This window comes from Oncorhynchus keta, chromosome 19 (assembly GCF_023373465.1).
Source record: "Oncorhynchus keta strain PuntledgeMale-10-30-2019 chromosome 19, Oket_V2, whole genome shotgun sequence".
Classification (NCBI taxonomy): Eukaryota; Metazoa; Chordata; class Actinopteri; order Salmoniformes; family Salmonidae; genus Oncorhynchus; species Oncorhynchus keta.
The window spans coordinates 130,510-149,344 of NC_068439.1; the positions used below are offsets into that span (position 1 = coordinate 130,510).

Here is an 18,835-nt window from a genome sequence, read left to right on the forward strand (position 1 = left end):
GCTATATACAGGGGGGTAATAACATGGCTATATACAGGGGGGTAATAACATGGCTATATACAGGGGGGTAATAACATGGCTATATACAGGGGGTAATAACATGGCTATATACAGGGGGGTAATAACATGGCTATATACAGGGGGGTAATAACATGGCTATATACAGGGGGGTAATAACATGGTTATATACAGGGGGTAATAACATGGTTATATACAGGGGGGTAATAACATGGTTATATACAGGGAGTACCAGGTAATAACAGACATTCATTAGGGTTACAGAGAGGTTCTGTACCAAGCGGTCTATAGACATTCATTAGGGTTTACATTGAGACTTCTATAGTACCTGCTTAACTAGGTGTTTTCTGTCTCTTCTTCCTCTGTATTACTGTCAGGCTATTTTCATGATCCCAACCAACCCTCCACCTACGTTCAGGAAGCCTGAGCTGTGGACAGACGACTTCACACACTTTGTAAAGAAATGTCTAGTGAAGAACCCAGAACAGAGAGCTACAGCCACGCAACTACTACAGGTGAGACACACACACACAGCTACTACAGGTGAGAGACACACACACACACAGCTACTACAGGTGAGACACACACACACAGCTACTACAGGTGAGACACACACACACAGCTACTACAGGTGAGAGACACACACACAGCTACTGCAGGTGAGACACACACACACACACACACACAGCTACTGCAGGTGAGACACACACACACACACACACAGCTACTGCAGGTGAGACACACACACACACACCAGCTACTGCAGGTGAGACACACACAGACTTCTGCGTGCTCATACAAAACGTGCTCTGTACTCTTCAGCTCATCAGAGTAACACCTGGACATTTGTCTGTCTGTGCTGCCCCCTTCGTCTATGAACATATAAGACACTTTTAGTCAGAGCTTTGGTCAACTTACTGCCTTCCTCACTCTCTCCTGTAGCATCCGTTCATCACAGCCGCCAAGCCAGTCACCATCCTGAGAGACCTGATCACTGAGTCCATGGAGATGAAGGCTAAGAGACAACAGGAGCAGCAGAGAGAGCTGGAGGAGGACGACGACTCTGTGAGTGTAACGGATGTGAAACGGCTAGCTTAGTTAGCGGTGTGCGCTAAATAGCGTTTCAATCGGTGACGTCACTTGCTCTGAGACCTTGAAGTAGTAGTTCCCCCTTTGCTCTGCAAGGGCCGCGGCTTTTGTGGAGCGATGGGTAACGATGCTTCGAGGGTGACTGTTGTCGTTGTGCGCAGAAGGTCCCTGGTTCGCGCCCGGGTATGGGCGAGGGGACGGTTTAAAATTATACTGTTACATGAGTATAGTCAATCAAATCAGATGTATTTATAAAACCCTTCTTACATCAGCTGATATAAGATAAGAGACAACAGGAGCAGCAGAGAGAGCTGGAGGAGGACGACGACTCTGTGAGTATAGTCAATCAATTAAATGTATTTATGAAACCCTTCTTACATCAGTTGATATCTCAAAGTGCTGTACAGAAACCCAGCCTAAAACCCCAAACCGCAAGCAATGCAGGTGTAAAAGCACGGTGGCTAGGAAAAACTCCCTAGAAAGGCCAAAACCTAGGAAGAGACCTAGAGAGGAACCAGGCTATGTGGGGTGGCCAGTCCTCTTCTGGCTGTGCCGGGTGGAGATTATAACAGAATATGGCCAAGATGTTCAAATGTTCATAAATGACAAGCATGGTCAAAAAATAATAATCACAGTAGTTGTCGAGGGTGCAACAGGTCAGCACCTCAGGAGTAAATGTCAGTTGGCTTTTCATAGCCGATCATTAAGAGTATCTCTACCGCTCCTGCTGTCTCTAGAGAGTTGAAAACAGCAGGTCTGGGACAGGTAGCACGTCCAGTGAACAGGTCAGGGTTCCATAGCCGCAGGCAGAACAGTTGAAACTGGAGCAGCAGCACGGCCAGGTGGACTGGGGACAGCAAGGAGTCATCATGCCAGGTAGTCCTGAGGCATGGTCCTAGGGCTCAGGTCCTCTGAGAGAGAAAGACAGAATTAGAGAGAGCATACTTAAATTCACACAGGACACCGGATAAGACAGGAGAAATACTCCAGATATAACAGACTGACCCTAGCCCCCTGACACACAAACTATTGCAGCATAAATACTGGAGGCTGAGACGGGAGGGGTCAGGAGACACTGTGCTCCCATCCGATGATACCCCCGGGCAGGGCCAAACAGGAAGGATATGACCCCACCCACTTTGCCAAAGCACAGCCCCCACACCACTAGAGGGATATCTTCAACCACCAACTTACCATCCTGAGACAAGACCGAGTATAGCCCACCAAGATCTCCTCCACGGCACAACCCAAGGGGGGGTGCCAACCCAGACAGGAAGATCATGTAAGTGACTCAACCTACTCAAGTGACACACCCCTCCTAGGGACGGCATGAAAGAGCACCAGTAAGCCAGTGACTCAGCCCCTGTAATAGGGTTAGAGGCAGAGAATCCCAGTGGAGGGAGGGGAACCGGCCAGGCAGAGACAGCAAGGGTGGTTCGTTGCTCCAGAGCCTTTCCGTTCACCTTCCCACTCCTGGGCCAGACTACACTCAATCATATGACCTACTGAAGAGAAGAGTCTTTAATAAAGACAAAGGTTGAGACCGAGTTTGCGTTTCTCACATGGGTAGCCAGAGACCGTTCCATAAAAATGGAGCTCTATAGGAGAAAGCCCTGCCTCCAGCTGTTTGCTTAGAAATTCTAGGGACAACCTGTCGGGAACTAGAAGCACAAGCATTTCGCTACACTCGCATTAACATCTGCTAACTGTCTGTAAACGTCTGCTAGCTATCTGTATGTGACCAATAACATTTGATTTGATTTTGCCCAACCTAGATCGAGGCACAGACACTGTCTCAGTGGGGATAGCTGAGCTGACTACACTGACTGTGCTAGTGGCAGACTCCACTAAGCTGGCAGACTGGCGAACAGCATGCTGCCTGGCCTGCATCCTATTTCATTGTGGAGCTAGAGGAGTTAGAGCCCTGTCTATGTTGGTAGATAAGATGAGAGGCTTGGTCCTGTTTGTGGGTGAGTCCCAGAAAGAGGGCCAATTATCTACAAATTCTTTCTTTTGGGAGGGGCAGAAAACAGTTTTCAACCAGCGATTGCGTTGTGAGACTGCTGTCGACCTCATCACTCCCCCTAACTGGGAGGGGGCCAGAGACTGCTGTCGAGCTCATCACTCCCCCTAACTGGGAGGGGGCCAGAGACTCTGCTGTAGAGCTCATCACTCCCCCTAACTGGGAGGGGGCCAGAGACTCTGCTGTCGAGCTCATCACTCCCCCTAACTGGGAGGGGGCCAGAGACAATTACTCGATGCCGACACATCTTTCTAGCTGATTTACACGCTGAAGCTATGTTGCGCTTGGTGATCTCTGACTGTTTCATCCTAACATCGTTGGTGCCGACGTGGATAACAATATCTCTATACTCTCTACACTCGCCAGTTTTAGTTTTAGCCAGCACCATCTTCAGATTAGCCTTAACGTCGGTAGCCCTGCCCCCTGGTACATTTACATTACATTTAAGTCATTTAGCAGACGCTCTTATCCAGAGCGACTTACAAATTGGTGCATTCACCTTATGACATCCAGTGGAACAGCCACTTTACAATAGTGCATCTAAATCTTTTAGGGGGGGTGAGAAGGATTACTTATCCTATCCTAGGTATTCCTTAAAGAGGTGGGGTTTCAGGTGTCTCCGGAAGGTGGTGATTGACTCCGCTGTCCTGGCGTCGTGAGGGAGTTTGTTCCACCATTGGGGGGCCAGAGCAGCGAACATGGTAAACAGTGTATGATCGCTGGATGATTCGTTTTAAGTCTAGTACTGCGGATAATGGAGTCGCCAATGACTAGGGTTTTCAATTAGTCAGAGCTAATGGTGGGAGGCTTCGGCGTCTCAGACCCCGTAACGGGAGGAGTAGAGACCAGAGAAGGCTCGGCTTTAGACTCCGACTCGTTGCTTAATGGGGAAAACCGGTTGAAAGTTTCTGTCGGCTGAATGAGCGACACCGGTTGAGCTTTCCTACAGCATTTCCTTCCAGAAACCGTGAGAAAGTTGTCCGGCTGCGGGGACCGTGCCAGGGGATTTATACTACTATCTGTACTTACTGGTGGCACAGACGCTGTTTCATCCTTTCCTACACTTAAATTATCCTTGCCTAACGATTGCGTCTGAATCTGGGATTGTAGCACGGCTGTCCTCGCGAAAGGCGATCGTTCTCCTGTATATTATGAGTACAGCGACTGCAATTAGAAATCATGTTAATGTTACTACTTATCTTCGGCTGGTGGAGGTCCTGACGAACCACGTCCAGATAAAGCATCATGTTAATGTTACTACTGGTTGGCTGGTGGAGGTCCTGAAGAACCACATCTAGAGCGTCCGGAGTGAAAAAGTTGAATGAAAAAATTTGATCAAGGGGGACAAAAGCTCCAAATTGAGTTCAGGTGCCTCCTGCTTCCATTATTCATCCTTGAGATGTTTCTACAACTTGATTGGAGTCCACCTTTGGTAAATTCAATTGATTGGACATGATTTGTAAAGGCACACACCTGTCTATATAAGGTCCCACAGTTGACAGTGCCTGTCGGAGCAACAACCAAGCCATGAGGTCGAAGGAATTGTCCGTAGAGCTCCTAAACAGGATTATGTCGAGGCACAGATCTGGGGAAGGGTACCAACAACTTCCCATGAACACACTGGCCTCCATCATTCTTAAATTAAATAAGTTATCTTCCTAGAACTCCCCCGATTGCTCAGTTTGGCCTGAAGGGCCTTGGTCAGGGAGGTAAACAAGAACCTTATGGTCACTCTGACAGAGCTACAGAGTTCCTCTGTGGAGATGGGAGAACCTTCCAGAAGGACAACCATCTCTGCAGCACTCCACCAACCAGGTCTTTATGGTAGAGTGGCCAGACAGAATTCACTCTTCACTAAAAGGCACCTGAATGATTCTGACCTTGAGAAACAATATTTTCTGGTCTGATGAAACCAAGATTGAACTCTTTGGCCTGAATGCTAAGCGTCACGTCTGGAGGAAAACAGGCACCGCTCATCACCTGACCAATACCATCCCTACGGTGGCGCATGGTGTGGCAGCATCATGCTGTGGGGATGAGCGGTGTTTCATGTTGTTGCTTTGTCATTATGGGGTATTGATGAGGGAAAACATCTATCGAATCCATTTTTAGAATAAGACTAATGAGAAAAGTCAAGGGGTCTGAATACTTTCCGAATGCACTAAGTATTCACACCACTGAAGTCAACTTTGTCGAAGCACCTTTGGCGGCGATTACAGCTGTGAATCTTTCGGGGCAAGTCTCAAAGAGCGGTCCACACCTGGATCGATTGTTTTAAAAATTATTCAAATGCTGTTAAGTTGGTTATTGACCATTGCCAGACAACTATTTCCAAGTCTTGCCATGATGCAGCCACCACCATGCTTGAAAATATGGAGAGTGGTACTCAGTGATGTTTGGGGCAAATCTGACAAAGTGAATTGCAGTATTACTTTAGTGCCTTGTTGCAAACCAGATGCATGTTTTGGAATATTTTTATTCTGTACAGGTTTCCTTATTTTCACTCTGTCATTTAGGTTAATATTGTGGAGTAACTACAATGTTGTTGATCCATCCTCAGTTTTCTCCTATCACAGCTGTTAAACTCTGTAACTGTTTTAAAGTTACCATTGGCCTCATGGTGAAATCCCTGAGCAGTTTCCTTCCTCTCTGAGTTAAGAAAGGACGCCTGTATCTTTGTAGTGACTGGGTGTATTGATACACCATCCAAAGTGTAATTAATAACTTCACCATGCTCAAAGGGATATTCAATGTCTGATTTTTATTTTTACCCATCTACCAATAGGTGATCTTCTTTGCAAGGCATTGTAAAACCTCCCTGGTCGTTGTGGTTGAATCTGTGTTTGAAATTCACTGCTCAACAGAGGGGCCTTGCAGATAATTGTATGTGTGGGGTACAGAGATGAGGGACCTTACAGATAATTGTATGTGTGGGGTACAGAGATGAGGGGCCTTACAGATAATTGTATGTGTGGGGTACAGAGATGAGGGGCCTTACAGATACTTGTATGTGTGGGGTACAGTGATGAGGGACCTTACAGATAATTGTATGTGTGGGGTACAGAGATGAGGGGCCTTACAGATAATTGTATGTGTGGGGTACAGAGATGAGGGGCCTTACAGATAATTGTATGTGTGGGGTACAGAGATGAGGGGCCTTACAGATACTTGTATGTGTGGGGTACAGTGATGAGGGACCTTACAGATAATTGTATGTGTGGGGTACAGTGATGAGGGGCCTTACAGATAATTGTATGTGTGGGGTACAGAGATGAGGTAGCCATTCAAACAAATCATATTAAACACTATTATTGCACACAGACTGATGTGACTTGTTCAGCAAATGTTTACTCCTGAACTTATTTTGCTATAAGAAAGAGGTTGAATACTTGTTCACTCAAGACATTTCAGCTTTTCATTTTTTATTAATTAGGAACATTTTCTAAAAACACAATTCCACTTTGACATTACGGGGTATAGTGTGTAGGCCAGTGAAACAAAATCTCAATTTAATCCATTTTAAATTCTGTCTGTAACACAACAACATGTGGAAAAAGGTTGAGGGGTGTGAATACTTTCTGAAGGTCCTGGGGCGGCAGGGTAGCCTAGTGGTTAGAGCGTTGGACTAGTAACCGGAATGTTGCAAGTTCAAACCCCCGAGCTGACAAGGTACAAATCTGTCATTCTGCCCCTGAACAGGCAGTTAACCCACAGTTCCTAGGTCGTCATTGAAAATAAGAATTTGTTCTTAACTGAATTGCCTGGTTAAATAAAGGTCAAATAAAAAAAATGAATGAAGTCAGTAACCTTACTGTCCAACTGCTAAAAAGATCTTTATAAGATATTTTGATTGACCTGGCTGTCCTCTCTCTCTGTCCAGGAAGAGGAGGTGGAAGTGGACTCCCACACCATGGTGAAGTCTGGGTCAGAGGGGGCTGGCACCATGAGAGCTACCAGCACCATGAGTGACGGAGCTCAGACCATGATCGAGCACGGCAGTACCATGTTAGAGGCAGACCTGGGAACCATGGTCATCAACAGTGATGAGGAGGAGGAGGACAACGATGAAGGCTCAATGAGGAGTGAGTAGAGCTTGTCAGGATAGTACCGTAGGCTGTCACTAACATATTGTGATCATTTAATTGATTATAATGAGCTGTTCAGTACAGCTCTGACACGTGATATTACATGGACAGACTTCGACAGGTGAACTTATATCTAATGTACATAAGTATTCAGACCTTTCGCTATGAGACTGTGAGCTCAGGTGCATCCTGTTTCCATTGATCATCCTTGAGATGTTTCTACAACTTGATTGGAGTCCACCTGTGGTAAATTCAATTGATTGGACATGATTTGGAAAGGCACAGACCTGTCTATATAAGGTCCCACAGTTGACAGTCCAAGGAACTGTCTAGATCTCTGAGATGGAGACTTTCAACACAATTAAAAGAGCGCAGTGGGCTCAATCACTGGGAAGTGGAGACAGTATAAAACTACCCGGACTCTGCCCTGGGGCCGAGCCTCTAATACTCAGCCCTGGGGCCCAGCCTCCAGTACTCTGCCCTGGGGCCCAGCCTCCAGTACTCTGCCCTGGGGCCCAGCCTCCAGTACTCTGCCCTGGGGCCCAGCCTCCAGTACTCTGCCCTGGGGCCCAGCCTCCAGTACTCTGCCCTGGGGCCCAGCCTCCAGTACTCTGCCCTGGGGCCCAGCCTCCAGTACTCTGCCCTGGGGCCCAGCCTCCAGTACTCTGCCCTGGGGCCCAGCCTCCAGTACTCTGCCCTGGGGCCCAGCCTCCAGTACTCTGCCCTGGGGCCCAGCCTCCAGTACTCTGCCCTGGGGCCCAGCCTCCAGTACTCTGCCCTGGGGCCCAGCCTCCAGTACTCTGCCCTGGGGCCCAGCCTCCAGTACTCTGCCCTGGGGCCCAGCCTCCAGTACTCTGCCTGCCAGAAGGACAACTGTCTCTACAGCGCTTCACCCATCTGGTCTTTATGGGACAGTGGCCAGGCCACTCCTGGGAAAATGTCATATGACCGCACGCCAGGAGTTTGCATCAAGTCAGGTGAAAGACGACTCAAAAGATTCTGTGGTCTGATGAGACGAAAATGGAACTCTTTGGCCTGAATGCAAAGCACGATGTCACCTGCAAACCAGGCGCAGCTCGTCACCTGTCTTAACACCATTCTTACCGTGAAGCATCATGCTATGGGAATGCTTTTCAGCAGCAGGGGCTGGGAGAAATACAAATGCAGGCGGATCCTTGATGAGAATCTTGCTTCAGAATGCAAACGACCGAAGCCCAGGCGACGATGAACATTCCAACAGGACATTGACCCACGCATACAGCCAAAGCAACATGGGAATGACTTGGCCCAGCCAAAACACAGACTTGAATCCCATTGAAAATATGTGGAAAGACTTGAAGATGGCTTGAGGAAATGGGCAAGGAAGAATGGGAGAAAAGAAATCGGAAGATATTCACACAATAACTATCTTTCTAGGGAGTTTTTCCTAGCCACCGTGCTTCTACACCTGCATTGCTTGCTGTTTGGGGTTTTAGGCTGGGTTTCTGTACAGCACTTTGAGACATCAGCTGATGTATTTATAAAGCCCTTTTTACATTTGATTGGTGGAGATTACAGCTTTGAGTTCAATCAAAGGTGCTTCCAGAAAGTATTGACTAGGGGGTGTGAATACTTATGTACATGAAATATGACTGAATATAACTTTGTGTTGGTGGGTGGGGGAAATCAATGTATTCCTTTTGGAATTCAGGCGGTAACAAGATGTGGAATAAGTCAAGGGGTGTCAATACTTTATATAGTAAAGTAGATGATGTTTCTTCCCTGCCCAGGACACCCCACCTCCCAGCAGGCCCTGAGACCCTCCTTCATGGACTACTTTGACAAGCAGGACTCTAAGGTCCAACAGGAGAGCTATAACCATAACCGGCAGCAGGAACCAGGCTATCACATCAGCCAGGCTAAGAACATCTTCCCTGACAACTGGAAGGTTCCTCAGGACGGAGACTTTGACTTTGTGAGTTACACCTAATCACCCTTCCATAGAACAACATATAGAACCACCCATAGAACTACATATAGAACCACCCATAGAACTACATATAGAACCACCCATAGAACTATAGAGCATAGAGCATATGTGGGGTGGCCCGTCCTCTTCTGGCTGTGCCGGGTGGAGATTATAACAGAACATGGCCAAGATGTTCAAATGTTCATAAATGACCAGCATGGTCGAATAATAGTAAGGCAGAACAGTTGAAACTGGAGCAGCAGCATGGCCAGGTGGACTGGGGACAGCAAGGAGTCATCATGTCAGGTAGTCCTGGGGCATGGTCCTAGGGCTCAGGTCCTCCGAGAGAGAAAAAGAAAGAAGGAGAGAATTAGAGAACGCACACTTAGATTCACACAGGACACCGAATTAGGACAGGAGGGGTACTCCAGATATAAGAAACTGACCCTAGCCCCCCGACACAAACTACTGCAGCATAAATACTGGAGGCTGAGACAGGAGGGGTCAGGAGACACTGTGGCCCCATCCGAGGACACCCCCGGACAGGGCCAAACAGGAAGGATATAACCCCACCCACTTTGCCAAAGCACAGCCCCCACACCACTAGAGGGATATCTATAGAACTACATGTAGAACTACATATAGAACCATCCATAGAACTACATATAGAACCACATATAGAACTACATATAGAACTACATATAGAACCACATATAGAACTACATATAGAACCACATATAGAACTACATAGAACCATCCATAGAACTACATATAGAACCACATATAGAACCACCCATAGAACTACATATATAACCACATATAGAACTACATATAGAACCATCCATAGAATTACATATAACCACATATAGAACTACATATAGAACTACATATAGAACCATCCATAGAACTACATATAGAACTACATATAGAACCACATATAGAACTACATATAGAACTACATATAGAACCATCCATAGAACTACATATAGAACCATCCATAGAACCATCCATAGAACCACATATAGAACCACATATAGAACTACATATAGAACCACATATAGAACTACATATAGAACCACCCATAGAACTACATATAGAACCATCCATAGAACTACATATATAACCATCCATAGAACTACATATAGAACCACCCATAGAACTACATATAGAACCACATATATAACCACATATAGAACCATCCATAGAACCACATATAGAACCACATATAGAACCACCCATAGAACTACATATATAACCATCCATAGAACTACATATAGAACTACATATAGAACTACATATAGAACTACATATAGAACTACATATAGAACTACATATAGAACCACATATAGAACCATCCATAGAACCACATATAGAACTACATATAGAACCACCCATAGAACTACATATATAACCATCCATAGAACTACATATAGAACTACATATAGAACTACATATAGAACTACATATAGAACTACATATAGAACTACATATAGAACTACATATGGAACTACATATGGAACTACATATGGAACTACATATAGAACTACATATAGAACTACATATAGAACTACATATAGAACTACATATAGAACTACATATAGAACCACATATGGAACCACATATGGAACTACATATGGAACTACATATGGAACTACATATGGAACTACATATAGAACTACATATAGAACTACATATAGAACCACATATAGAACTACATATAGAACTACATATAGAACTACATATAGAACCACATATAGAACTACATATAGAACCATCCATAGAACCACATATAGAACTACATATAGAACCACCCATAGAACTACATATAGAACTACATATAGAACTACATATAGAACTACATATAGAACTACATATAGAACTACATATAGAACCACATATAGAACCACATATAGAACTACATATGGAACTACATATGGAACTACATATGGAACTACATATAGAACTACATATAGAACCACATATAGAACCACATATAGAACTACATATAGAACTACATATAGAACTACATATAGAACCACATATAGAACTACATATAGAACCATCCATAGAACCACATATAGAACTACATATAGAACCACCCATAGAACTACATATAGAACTACATATAGAACCATCCATAGAACTACATAGAACTACATATAGAACTACATATAGAACTACATATAGAACCACCCATAGAACTACATATATAACCATCCATAGAACTACATATAGAACTACATATAGAACTACATATAGAACTACATATAGAACTACATATAGAACCACATATTATTATATAGAACTACATATAGAACCACATATAGAACCACATATAGAACTACATATAGAACTACATATAGAACTACATATAGAACTACATATAGAACTACATATAGAACTACATATAGAACTACATATAGAACCACATATAGAACCATCCATAGAACCACATATAGAACTACATATAGAACCACCCATAGAACTACATGTATAACCATCCATAGAACTACATATAGAACTACATATAGAACTACATATGGAACTACATATGGAACTACATATGGAACTACATATGGAACTACATATGGAACTACATATGGAACTACATATGGAACTACATATGGAACTACATATGGAACTACATATAGAACTACATATAGAACTACATATAGAACTACATATGGAACTACATATGGAACTACATATGGAACTACATATGGAACTACATATGGAACTACATATAGAACTACATATAGAACTACATATAGAACCACATATGGAACCACATATGGAACTACATATAGAACCACATATAGAACCACATATAGAACTACATATAGAACCATCCATAGAACCACATATAGAACTACATATAGAACTACATATAGAACTACATATAGAACTACATATAGAACTACATATAGAACCATCCATAGAACCACATATAGAACTACATATAGAACTACATATAGAACCATCCATAGAACTACATATAGAACTACATATGGAACTACATATGGAACTACATATAGAACCACATATAGAACCACATATAGAACTACATATAGAACTACATATAGAACTACATATAGAACTACATATAGAACCACATATAGAACCACATATAGAACCACATATAGAACCACATATAGAACTACATATAGAACCACCCATAGAACTACATATAGAACTACATATAGAACTACATATAGAACTACATATAGAACCATCCATAGAACTACATATAGAACTACATATAGAACTACATATAGAACTACATATAGAACTACATATAGAACTACATATAGAACTACATATATAACCATCCATAGAACTACATATAGAACTACATATAGAACTACATATAGAACTACATATAGAACTACATATAGAACCACATATTATTATATAGAACTACATATAGAACTACATATAGAACCACATATAGAACTACATATAGAACTACATATAGAACTACATATAGAACTACATATAGAACCATCCATAGGCCTACGTATAGAACCACCCATAGAACTACATATAGAACTACATATAGAACTACATATAGAACTACATATAGAACCACATATAGAACCACATATAGAACTACATATAGAACTACATATAGAACCATCCATAGGCCTACGTATAGAACCACATATAGAACCACCCATAGAACTACATATAGAACCACCCATAGAACCACATATAGAACCACCCATAGAACTACATATAGAACCATCCATAGGCCTACGTATAGAACGACACATGGAACCGTCCGTGGAACGACGTCTGGGGCCGTCCGTAGAACAACATCAAACTATATATAACTACATATGGAACGACGTCTGGGGCGGTCATTCTTGGTCTCAGGATGCTTTACTGTTGGCATGACACAGGACTGATGGTAGCGCTCACCTTGTCTTCTCCGGACAAGCTTTCTTCCGGATTACCCAAACAATCGGAAAGGGGATTCATTCAAGGGGACTTTACCCCCCCCAGTCCTCAGCAGTCCAATCCCTGTACCTTCTGCAGAATATCAGTCTGTCCCTGATGTTTTTCCTGGAGAGAAGTGGCTTCTTTGCTGTCCTTCTTGACACAAGACCATCCTCTAAAAGTCTTCGCCTCACTGTGGTGCAGATGCACTCATACCTGCCTACTGCCATTCCTGAGCAAGCTCTGTACTGGTGGTGCCCCAATCCCACAGCTGAATCAACTTTAGGAGACGTTCCTGGCGCTTGCTGGACTTTCTTGGGCGCCCTGAAGCCTTCTTCACAACAATTGAACAGCTCTCCTTGAAGTTCTTGAAGTTCCTGTGAAGCCCTTATTGTGCAAAGCAATGATGACGGCGTGTGTTTCCTTGCAGGTAACCATGGCTGACAGAGGAAGAACAATGATTCCAAGCACCACCCTCCTTTTGAAACTTCCAGTCTGTTTTTTGAACTCAATCAGCATGACAGAGTGATCTTCAGCCTTGTCCTCGTCAACACTCACACCTGTGTTAACGAGAGAATCATAGACATGATGTCAGCTGCTCCTTTTGTGGCAGGGCTGAAATGCAGTGGAAATGTTTTTGGGGGATTAATTAATTGCAATTCATCTATCTGATCACTCTTCATAACATTTTGGAGTCTATGCAAACTGCCATCATACAAACTGAGGCAGCAGACTTTGTGAACATTAATATTTGTGTCATTCTCAAAACTTTTTGCCACAACTGTAGAACCGTCCGTGGAATTACATCTATAATCTCTATAGTAATTTAATAGCATCTCTGGGATCAGTCATAGTCAATTTAATAGCATCTCTGGGATCAGTCATAGTCAATTTAATAGCATCTCTGGGATCAGTCATAGTAATTTAATAGCATCTCTGGGATCAGTAATAGTAATTTAATAGCATCTCTGGGATCAGTCATAGTAATTTAATAGCATCTCTGGGATTAGTCATAGTCAATTTAATAGCATCTCTGGGATCAGTCATAGTCAATTTAATAGCATCTCTGGGATCAGTAATAGTAATTTAATAGCATCTCTGGGATCAGTAATAGTAATTTAATAGCATCTCTGGGATCAGTCATAGTAATTTAATAGCATCTCTGGGATCAGTCATAATAATTTAATAGCATCTCTGGGATCAGTCATAGTAATTTAATAGCATCTCTGGGATCAGTAATAGTAATTTAATAGCATCTCTGGGATCAGTCATAGTAATTTAATAGCATCTCTGGGATCAGTAATAGTAATTTAATAGCATCTCTGGGATCAGTAATAGTAATTTAATAGCATCTCTGGGATCAGTAATAGTAATTTAATAGCATCTCTGGGATCAGTCATAATAATTTAATAGCATCTCTGGGATCAGTCATAGTAATTTAATAGCATCTCTGGGATCAGTAATAGTAATTTAATAGCATCTCTGGGATCAGTCATAGTAATTTAATAGCATCTCTGGGATCAGTCATAGTAATTTAATAGCATCTCTGGGATCAGTCATAGTAATTTAATAGCATCTCTGGGATCAGTCATAGTAATTTAATAGCATCTCTGGGATCAGTCATAGTAATTTAATAGCATCTCTGGGATCAGTCATAGTAATTTAATAGCATCTCTGGGATCAGTCATAGTAATTTAATAGCATCTCTGGGATCAGTCATAGTAATTTAATAGCATCTCTGGGATCAGTCATAGTAATTTAATAGCATCTCTGGGATCAGTCATAGTAATTTAATAGCATCTCTGGGATCAGTCATAGTAATTTAATAGCATCTCTGGGATCAGTCATAGTAATTTAATAGCATCTCTGGGATCAGTAGTCATGTGATAGTCATGTGACCGCATCTCTTTCCGTCCCTTGGTCTTTACTTCCTCTCTGACACCACAGGCCTTGCCGTGTTCTAAAGTTGCTTCTCTCCCTGTGTGTGTCTGTGTCCCTGTGTGTGTCTGTGTCCCTGTGTGTGTCTGTGTCCCTGTGTGTGTCTGTGTCCCTGCGTGTGTCCCTGTGTGTGTCCCTGCGTGTGTCCCTGTGTGTGTCCCTGCGTGTGTCCCTGTGTGTGTCCCTGTGTGTGTCTGTGTCCCTGTGTGTGTCCCTGTGTGTCTGTGTGTGTCTGTGTCCCTGCGTGTTCTCTGTCTAAGCAGCTGAAGAACCTTGACTTTGAGGAGCTGCAGCTGCGTCTGACGGCTCTGGACCCCATGATGGAGAGAGAGATCGAGGAGCTGCGCCAGCGCTACACAGCCAAGAGACAACCCATCCTCGACGCAATGGACGCCAAGAAACGCAGACAGCAGAACTTCTGAAGAGCCTGACCTGAGGAACACATTCTGACCTGGGCCCGTGTTCATACAGCGGCTCACATTCCAGAGTGCTGATCTAGGCTAAGGTCCACTTTCCATGTAATCTTATTCCTTATGATCTAAAAGGCAGAACTGATGCTAGATCAGCACTCTGGCAGCAGAACTGATGAGGACCTTAGAGAAGGCATGGTGCTTTCTGTTAAGACCTGACCAAGGGAGAGGAGAGACCTGACAGGTCTCTGGAATTTAATTCAACCTGGTCTCCTAAATGTCCATTTTCTCATCACCACACCAGTAGTCAGGATGACTCCAGTCCACACTATTTTCCCATTGCTCTGGACTAATGTAACAATTCTTAGCCTCCCCATCTGTTAATGATGAACCTGTAGGTAGCCTCACATCTCTCTGTTAATGATGAACCTGTAGGTAGCCTCACATCTCTCTGTTAATGATGAACCTGTAGGTAGCCTCACATCTCTCTGTTAATGATGAACCTGTCGGTAGCCTCACATCTCTCTGTTGATGATGAACCTGTAGGTAGCCTCACATCTCTCTGTTAATGATGAACCTGTAGGTAGCCTCACATCTCTCTGTTAATGATGAACCTGTAGGTAGCCTCACATCTCTCTGTTAATGATGAACCTGTAGGTAGCCTCACATCACTCTGTTAATGATGAACCTGTTAATGAGGTAGCCTGAACCTGTAGGTAGCCTCACATCTCTCTGTTAATGATGAACCTGTAGGTAGCCTCACATCACTCTGAACCTGTAGGTAGCCTCACATCACTCTGTTAATGATGAACCTGTAGGTAGCCTCATCACTCTGTTAATGATGAACCTGTTAACTCTGTTAATGATGAACCTGTAGGTAGCCTCACATCTCTCTGTTAATGATGAACCTGTAGGTAGCCTCACATCTCTCTGTTAATGATGAACCTGTAGGTAGCCTCACATCTCTCTGTTAATGATGAACCTGTAGGTAGCCTCACATCACTCTGTTAATGATGAACCTGTAGGTAGCCTCACATCACTCTGTTAATGATGAACCTGTAGGTAGCCTCACATCACTCTGTTAATGATGAACCTGTAGGTAGCCTCACATCTCTCTGTTGATGATGAACCTGTAGGTAGCCTCACATCCCAAAGTATAATTTTCCTAAAGATGTTTCTCCCCTTTTCAAAGCGTCCTTTGACTGATAAATACTAGCTAGGTTTCTCCTAGCTCTGCTACTGTTATCAGGCTCTTGGGGAAATTACCAGCAGTAATGGATAATAATATTAAAGTTACTTGTAGACTTTCTGCATTGTAATTTCAGAAAATGTCCAGAATATATCTGCAGTAATAGTGGAATGATAGTGTTTTACACAACCAAAAAAATGTTTGATTGACAACAACAGCCAGACTGGCTTGTGTTGTCAAGATGGGAAAACTGCACCCTCCCCCTCTCCCATCGGCGTCACTAAGAGGTGTGGTCATCTCCTCGAGCACAACCAACAATGGCAGACTGGGTAAAGCGTCCAATCACTCTTTCCTGGTTACCACAGTTCTACACTCTTTCCTGGTTACCACAGTTCTACACTCTTTCCTGGTTACCACAGTTCTACACTCTTTCCTGGTTACCACAGTTCTACACTCTTTCCTGGTTACCACAGTTCTACACTCTTTCCTGGTTACCGCAGTTCTACACTCTTTCCTGGTTACCGCAGTTCTACACTCTTTCCTGGTTACCACAGTTCTACACTCTTTCCTGGTTACCACAGTTCTACACTCTTTCCTGGTTACCACAGTTCTACACTCTTTCCTGGTTACTACAGTTCTACACTCTTTCCTGGTTACCACAGTTCTACACTCTTTCCTGGTTACCACAGTTCTACACTCTTTCCTCAATTCCTTTTTATGTGAGAACATATAGTTGGGAATCATTGTACCATCTAAATTGCTGTGAATATATATTTTTTTTATAGCAAAAAATATAGTTTTTACAGCTAGTTGGTGGATGAAATGGAATGTAAAATGGTCTTACCACAATGCTCCAGGGAAATAGCTGTTGGAACACTCCACTATGGTAGAGGCAGCCAGACTGGTGGACGGTAGAGGAGGGGATCAATGGGAGCCCCTTGGTGTTTGTTTGATATTATCAGGATGTAATACTCTATATAACCCAGTTACGGAAAGCTGTGACGCTTTGTCCACGACCAAAGACTGTCTTAATGAGAACGAAAGAGCAATGACTTCACATGATCTGAGTGGACAGACTCCTTTTCTAGGAACTAGATCTGAAAACCTAATGGAGGTGATGAGACCCCAATAGGAACTAAGCTGAGCAAAAATATAAACACAACATGTTTTGGTTCCATGTTTCATGAGTTGAAATTAAAAAATCCCAGAAATGTTCTATACGCACAAAAATATTATTTCTCTAAAATGTTGTGCACAAATGTGTTTACATCCCTGTTAGTGAGCATTTCTCTTTGCCAAGATAATCCATATCAAGAAGATGACGATTTAACAGCATGATCATTACACAGGTGCACCTTGTGCTGGGGATTGTTTTGCCACTAAAATGTGCTGTTTTGTCACAACACAATGCCACAGATGTCTCAAGTTTTGAGAGCGCTTGCAATTGGCAAGCAGACTGCAGGAATGTCTACCAGAGCTGTTGCCAGGGAGTGTATTGTTAATTTCTCTACCGTAAGCCACCTCCGTCATTTTTGGGGGATAAATTATAATAATAATATATAATATAATAATAAGTGACTGCAGGACTGCATCGTGTGGGCGAGCAGTTTACTGATGTCAAAGTTGTGAACAGAGTGGTGGTTGTGGGGTATGTTGTGGGCAGGCATAAGCTATTGACAACGATCACAATTGCATTTTTTCGATGGCAATTTGAAGGCACAGAGATACCGTGACGAGCTCCTGAGGCCCATTGTCACGCCATTCATCCACCGCCATCACCTCATCAAATGTATTTATATGGCCCTTACATCAGCTGATATATCAAAGTGCTGTACAGAAACCCAGCCTAAAACCCCAAACAGCAAGCAGTGCCACAAGCATTTCGCTACACTCGCATTAACATCTGCTAACCATGTGTATGTGACAAATACAATTTGATTTGATTTGAAGCAATGCAGGTGTAGAAGCACGGTGGCTAGGAAAAACTCCCTAGAAAGACATCTGGAGAGGAACCAGGCTATGAGGGGTGGCCAGTCCTCTTCTGGCTGTGCCGGGAGAGGCATGGTCCTAGGGCTCAGGCCCTCCGAGAGAAAGAATGAAAGAGAGAATTAGAGGGAGCATAATTAAATTCACACAGGACACCGGATAAGACGGGATAAATACTCCAGATATAACAAACTGACCCTAGCCCCCCAA

The 18,835-nt window shown here is 43.3% G+C and overlaps 1 protein-coding gene and 1 long non-coding RNA gene across 6 annotated transcripts in view; one reads left to right on the top strand and one right to left on the bottom strand.

The window, feature by feature from the left end:
• The window catches only part of LOC118375478 (serine/threonine-protein kinase 3), a 32,509-nt gene extending 15,755 nt beyond the window's left edge, over positions 1-16,754 (top strand). The window contains exons 7-12 of the mRNA XM_052468998.1: positions 396-533; positions 961-1,083; positions 7,011-7,212; positions 8,985-9,169; positions 15,304-15,959; positions 16,328-16,754. Of these exons, the coding sequence (XP_052324958.1) occupies positions 396-533; positions 961-1,083; positions 7,011-7,212; positions 8,985-9,169; positions 15,304-15,462 (807 nt within the window). The 3' untranslated portion in view covers positions 15,463-15,959; positions 16,328-16,754. The remainder of the gene's footprint in view (positions 1-395; positions 534-960; positions 1,084-7,010; positions 7,213-8,984; positions 9,170-15,303; positions 15,960-16,327) is intronic.
• On the bottom strand, positions 15,804-16,616 carry LOC127909087 (uncharacterized). Of its 5 annotated transcripts, XR_008069542.1 has the most exons (5): positions 16,470-16,616; positions 16,322-16,395; positions 16,226-16,262; positions 15,991-16,138; positions 15,841-15,953 (listed from the first exon to the last, which is right to left on the bottom strand). It is a non-coding gene; the product is annotated as an uncharacterized LOC127909087 (long non-coding RNA). The 5 variants fall into 5 exon arrangements; XR_008069540.1 differs by lacking the exon at positions 16,226-16,262; XR_008069541.1 differs by lacking the exons at positions 16,226-16,262; positions 16,322-16,395 and having other exon boundaries at positions 15,804-15,916; positions 16,433-16,581.
• Positions 16,755-18,835: the final 2,081 nt, after the last annotated feature.